This window comes from Heloderma suspectum, chromosome 6, assembly GCF_057233095.1.
Source record: "Heloderma suspectum isolate Gila_16-S chromosome 6, 16-S_ref, whole genome shotgun sequence".
NCBI lineage: Eukaryota > Metazoa > Chordata > Lepidosauria > Squamata > Helodermatidae > Heloderma > Heloderma suspectum.
The window spans coordinates 84,406,921-84,413,855 of NC_139463.1; the positions used below are offsets into that span (position 1 = coordinate 84,406,921).

General features: G+C 42.1%; 1 protein-coding gene across 1 annotated transcript; it reads right to left on the bottom strand.

Moving 5' to 3' along the window:
- Positions 1-734: 734 nt before the first annotated feature.
- Positions 735-1,685, bottom strand: LOC146341624 (olfactory receptor 14I1-like). The gene has a single exon (XM_084808389.1). The coding sequence runs from the start codon at positions 1,683-1,685 to the stop codon at positions 735-737; it is 951 nt and encodes a 316-aa protein (XP_084664515.1).
- Between the last annotated feature and the right edge of the window lie 5,250 nt (positions 1,686-6,935).

Here is a 6,935-nt window from a genome sequence, read left to right on the forward strand (position 1 = left end):
ATTATTCACCATTCCCCTTCTTAATTCTGCATTTTCCAGAGTCTATGAGACTTACTTTTTCTCGCAGAACCTGGTAACTATATATGGTTAATGGCTTGGAGAGTATATTGGCTGTCATGTTTCCCATGGGACAAAATGGTAACTAAACAAGGCCATGTTGTTGTAGATCCTTTATTATACAATATTTAACACTGATGTGTTTGGGGTGTTCTCTGTTTTTCTCTGATAGAGTCTTATTCAACTTTGATTGTCCTCATAAATCTTTATAGGTATGTGCTCATCAACTCTCAAGTAGTACCTTTAGCCATAAGACCTCCCCTCACTCTTCTGCAGCTGATACATATTCAGCTTAAATAGATGAGTGAGCGACCATAGCCTGTTTGTGGCTTGCCCAACTCACAGCTCCACCCCTGTAGAAGAATATATGTCTACTTGTGGAGTTATGGTCTGAAAGGTCTTCAACACAATCTGCATCCATATGTCCAACTACTTTAGGGCTATTGGTGGCTGACAGACTTAGATTTAAGTGTACAGCCCTCACAGACAGATCATCTGCCAGATAAACCCTGGTTAGGGCAACAAACCATGGGTTAAATAAATCATGGGTTACCATTATGGTTGAACCAGGTCTAGGTGACAGAATTACTATGTGCTGAAAGTTCTGGTGTTTGTAGCACAAGATGAAAAATTCTAGGGACACACATTCACATGGAAAAGATCATGCAACCCTATACTTACAGGACAATGCTAAAGATGGTTTTAGAAGAAAGACCAAAATCTAGCAGTTTCCATACAGCAGTCTTGATCTCTTTGTTTCTCATGCTATAGATGAAAGGATTCGATATAGGAGGAATTATGGCATATACCACAGCAAAAGCTATATCCAGATCAGAAGAAACATCAGTGGGAGGCTTTGCATAGGCAAAGACACCACTGAATATAAACACAGAGACAACCATGAGATGGGGAAGACAAGTGGAGAGGGCTTTCTTTTTACCTTGTACAGAGGGGATTCTGAGCACCACAGCAAATATCTGCATGTATGTTAGGGCAATGAAGATAAAGCAGCCTACTCCTAAACTGCAGCCTAGTCCAAGGAGCCCAACTTCAACTAGGTAAATGTCAGAGCAGGAGAGTTTCAATAACTGTGGGACTTCACAGAAGAACTGCTTCACAATATTAGAACAGAAGGGGATTGCAAAGGTGCCACCAGTGTGTAATACAGCATAAAGGAGACTGATAATTTCCCCACTGGCGGCCATCTGGAGGCAGGCTCCTTTGTGCATTATTCTCTCGTAATGGAGGGGGTTGCAGATAGCCACATAGCGATCATGTGCCATTATAGTTAGGAGGGCAAAATTTGATGTTGCAAAGAAAATATAAAAGAAAACTTGGGCAACACATCCACAATAAGAAATTGAGCTGTTATTCATGAGGGACATAGCCATGGATTTGGGTACTATAACTGAAATGCTGCCAAGGTCCAGTATGGCCAAATTTATGAGGAAGCAGTACATGGGGGTGTGTAGGCTGTGATCAAAGGCAACTGTAACAATTATGAGAAGATTCCCTGTTAGTGCAATCAGGTACAATATCAGGAACACACAGAAGTGTAAGATCTGTAGTTCTTGGACATCTGAGAATTCCAGCAGCAGAAAAGTGGACACGGAAGTGAGATTTCTCATTTTGTCTTCCTTACTTGCATGCTACATGGGGGAGTAAGAAGATGAGACCTGTATTGGTTCACCAGTTAATTTAAACAGGATTCCTCTAATTTCACAAACAAATTCACCAGATAGTTTTTTTGCTAAATCAGTAGTGGCAAAACAATTTTATTCAATGTTTCTCTCCTCCAGGTTTTAATGACAGTAGCCCTATTCATGATTTCCCACATAAAGCAAGTGTACAGAGGGGGAAATGGGCATGTGCCCCTAAGTCCTGCCCCAGATCTCTGCATATTCAGTAGAATGTTGGAAAAGGGAGCGTCTGTGCCCACATTATATATGTGTAAGTTCTATCTAATTAGGAATGCCAATTATACAGTTTTTGATCCAATGGAGAGCCTACTTGCATACAGCTACATACACATGTGGGGTTCAGTTTCACTTATTCCATTGCACACAGCTGGTCTCCATTGTGTATTCACATCTTTACAGTAGACCCATGGGAGGAGAGGAAAATTGGCACCAACCTAGAATAAGGGACTTAAAGGGGCATCTTTGTGGTCTGGAATATTTCTTGTCTCCGTATCCAGTGAAACAGTTCATGATACTGGTGGCAGAGATTAAAGGCGGCAGCAAGGATGAAAACTGGGGGGGGGATGTATTTATCAGAAGACAGTGAAAGAAACAACAATAATAATCAGAGGTGCAAAAAGCTGGTACTCACTAGTATTTGAAGAAAAGAAACAAAAGAAATGGGTCTGAAAAGATGAAGAATCTAAAGGCTAAAGATGTCATTGTTGTTCTACACTGTGGAAAAACTCAAACCCCTACACACATCTCACCCTTCCTTTTCCACACACACCTTGTACAAGGGGGGCAACCTCAGCTAGGTAAATGTCACAGTAGGAGAGGTTTAATAACTGTGGCACTTCGCAGAATATCTGCTTGATAATATTAGAACCGAATTGCAAAGCTGCCCCACCTGTCTGTAATAACGTGTACTGATCGGACTTTCTCTCTATCTGATCTCTCTGGTGGAGATCAGACAAGCAGCATATCAAAACAAAAATGATATTTTCTAGAAAGCACAGCTGGCCAGATAAGACTATCTAGCTTCCAGTAGCTATATACATATATCTCTTCATACATCCATTAAGTCAGGATTATGTGGCCTTCCAGATGTTGGACTGCAACTTCATCATCCCTCGCCATTGGTTAAGCTGACTGGGGCAGATGGGAGTTGCAGTCTGGAGGGCCACACATTCCACAGGCCTCCACTATGTTCCGTGACTTACAGCATTCATTTGGGATTTTTTTTTAGCAGGTTTTGTATGCATCTGTATGCATCAAGGCTTTACTAAAATCTCGGTTGCCTAATATAGAGGGTAACATAAGTACATATGGGGAGATTGTAACCTGACCTCCACACTCCTATACATTTACTAATATTGCAAAGGCACATCCTTGCTCAGAGGAAAGTTAAAACTGGAAGATTTTTGACACAATATTATGACATTTTTGGTAAAAAATAAATAAACCATGAATTGAAGGAATATATATATATATATATATATATATATATATAATTTCCTTCAATTGATGATTGCATGTACACACACACACACACACACACACAGTTTCATAGATGACATTTTACTCCATCAAGGTTACACGCAATGTAGGATTACTGTGAATGACAAGGTGAGGAGGAAGGAGGAGGAAGAGGAGGAGGAAGAGGAGAGTGCAAGCACTTCAGAGAATAACCACTTGATTCTGTTGTGAGTATTGATGGATAAGAAACTTGCATCATTCCTGATACAATAACTAATATGGGCATGTTTACTTGCATGAACATCTCCAACCTCAAGCAACCATTTGCATATCAGCATTCATAGATCAGCCAGCCAATAGCTTCCCGATCATATCAAAGACAATACTTTTCAATGCAACGGTGGTTGAAAGGAACATAGGATGCTACCTTTTACCAGGTCAGATATTTGTCCATGTAGCCCAGGACTGTCTTCTCCATCTAGCAGTAACTCTTCAGCACTTTGCCAAAGATCTTTCACATCTCTTGCTACTGAAACTATTCTTTTTTTAATGCAGATGCCAGGGACTGAAATTGGGATCTCCTGCAAGCAAAGAAAATGCTCTGCCACTAAGCTAGGGTTCCTCCCTATCTTTAACTCTGAGTCACTGAGAGATGCAGCATAGAGTAGACTTGCATTTATGAACAAAGTCAAATATCTAAGATGACCAAGCAAAATGTTTAGCCTAAAACAAAGCACCCAGTGGACTTCAGAAGCCAAGAGGGCTATTCCTCTTGCTAAAGTATGTCTTTAATACTTCAATGGGTGATGGTGATCTAACATTAGGAGAGTGAAATTACAGAAGATCACTTTTGCCCCTTGGTTATCAAGAAAAATGCATGTTCAATCATCACACGCTTACAGCCCAACTGAATGAACAGTTAGTTGCAGGGGAGTAGGTGGCTACAACAGCATCTGCATTTGTTCACATAGGACTGCATTTATTTATGTTCTTCATTTGGAATATGCCATACCAGGTTAGCATTGTCCATTTAAGTCAAATAGTATAATGCTATCTCCTACAGCATTTTGCTGTTTAAATTATATATGAGAGCACTTGATGAAAATAACTTAGTAACTCTATAACCAAATTAAAGTGAAATGATTGTATTATTCTACTCATTGACATCAGTAACAGAATGAATTCTCAGGAACCATTTATAAATCAAGTTGATGACAGATAGATAGATAGATAGATAGATAGATAGATAGATAGATAGATAGATATGACAGATGATACATAGATAGATAGATAGATAGATAGATAGATAGATAATGAGAGAGAGAGAGAGAGAGACAGACAGACAGACAGACAGACAGATTTAGGATGTACATCTATGCACACTTAAGAGTAAGTCTTTTTGAATAGAAGATGATAGATAGATAGATAGATAGATAGATAGATAGATAGATAGATAGATAAGGCAGGCAGGCCGACGGATGCTAGAGGGAAGGAAAAGGTTGACAATCAACTCTGGCATACACCACAATCATAGTAAATCATAAAGCTCACCCAAATGTTTTAAATATTTTTAAGTAAACACTTCCAGTGTAAGAGTTAATTTCCCTTCCACCTTCCTATCAGGCATCATGTGTCAAGGGTGAGCAAATGCATGCAATCTCTCATCCAAGCATTTTCAGTCTTCTGATAGCAATTGCCACAGTATGTGCACAGTAATATTAGAAACACTTCATATGTAAAGATAATAGGGACCCAATTTTGCAGTAACTGATGGTTATATCATGCATGGGAATAGGAGTCATTAAAGCCTGTTGGGGCTTCTTGGGATCTTACTCCCAAGAGTCCAGCACACCAGAGTCATAGTTGCATCATAGAATCATAGGGTTGGAAGGGGCCTACAAGACCATCGAATCCAACCCCCTGCTCAGTGCAGGAAGCCTAATTCCCACCCAGGCAGTCTCCCATCCAAGTACTAACCAGCGCTGACCCTTCTTAGCTTCTGAGATCAGACAAAATCAGGCACATCCTTAGAAGGCATTGTTGAAACTCACCCCCCACCCACATAAACATACAATGTTATTTTCTACTTTTGTAACAAACCTAAACAGATAATTAGCACACACCACATGTTAGTGAATGCAAGAGAAATGATCACGCTCTTGAGTGAAATCCATGTCCAGCTTTTTCAGAGAGGGATTTTTCTTGTTATGTCAGCGTACTGTTGGCAAATGATTTAGTGTCAAGGTGTCCAGATATGAGGGTGGGGGAACAAAACACGATACTTCTCTGTAAGGGGGTGCAAATGAAATAGCACATGAGATATGAGATTTGATGCAGAAGGGTTATGTTAGTAAGACATTAAAAGAGCCCTTTCAATTATCTGAGAGGATTCCTAGAAAATGCCAGGCTTCCAAATAGGGATGTCAGAGAATTCTGCCATGAATCTCGGGGAGGCCGAATGCCAGCGCATTCGGCCCCTCGAAATCGGTGGTGGAACGGTCTGCCACCCCCCGCTTCCCCCGGGATGGGAATTACCTTGTGCGGATCTTCCTGGCGGCAGTGGCTCCGGCAGCAGTTCGGCGGTGGTTCGGCGGCAGCGGCTGCAGTGGCCGGTCTTCCGACTGGCTGCCGCCGCCGCCATTTCCAGTTAAAAAAAAAAAAAACGTGATAGGCTACATAAAGATTTACGTAGCCTATCACGGCTAGATTTTTAAAAAACACCATGATAGGCTACATAAATGTTTACATAGCCAATCACGGCTGATTTAAAAAAAAATGCGTGTACGCAAATGGTGAACCCATGGGCGCCGCCATTTGCGTTCCTTATTTTGGCACGTTTTAGTCTACGTAAGATGGCAAAAATAAGGGGAATGCAAATAGCGTAGATGCTACATTATTTGCGTTCCCCTTATTTTTGCCGTCTTAGTCTACGTAAATGTTTACGTAGACGAAGACATGCCAAAATAGGGAATGCAAATGACGGCGCCCATGGGCGCCACCATTTGCGTACGTGCATTTTTTGTTTTTTTCTTTTAAATCAGCCGTGATAGGCTAGGTAAACATTTACATAGCCTATCACAGCTGACTTCAGGGACACAAATGGCGGCAGCTATGGCTGCTGCCATTTGCGTCCCTGCTAGCCAGCGGTCGGATGTCTGGCCACTGGCGGAGCTGGCCGGCAGCTCCGCAGAATCCCTGTGGAGTGGAGCCGGCCAGCCGGCCAGAATTTGGGGGGGAGGGACGGAGCGCCTCCCCCCTGCCAGAATTTCGGGGGGAGGGACGGAGCACCTCCCCCCCACCACGAATGTCACCCTTCGAAAAGGTAAGTGACTTTCGTGCATCCCTACTTCCAAATAGAGATGGATAAATATCCTCCATCTGGCCGATCAGACTGGATTTATTCACAACACCCAAACTTATTTCGTGAATGCCAACTGGACAACCAGAGAACAATCCAGATATCAGGTCTGTATGCTCCAACACACCCTTGATTGTTGCAACTATCAAGAGGCCTTTAATCCTCTGTCACTTCTCTGTGGACATATTAATCTTCCCCCATTGCCTTCAGTGCTTCCAGATATTTAGGGAGGGCCCATGCAATTCAATACACTGAGATGCCCATTTTGAAGCAGCTAGGGATGTAAGAACTCATCCTAGCTCAGTTTCTCCTGGCACTCGCTGAAGCAGTGCCCTCACTCGCACCTCCCCAGACCCTCGCTC

Coding starts and splice junctions, on each gene's coding strand:
- LOC146341624 (XM_084808389.1), bottom strand. CDS start 1,685: ATGAGAAATCTCACTTCCGTGTCCACTTTTCTGCTGCTGGAATTCTCA.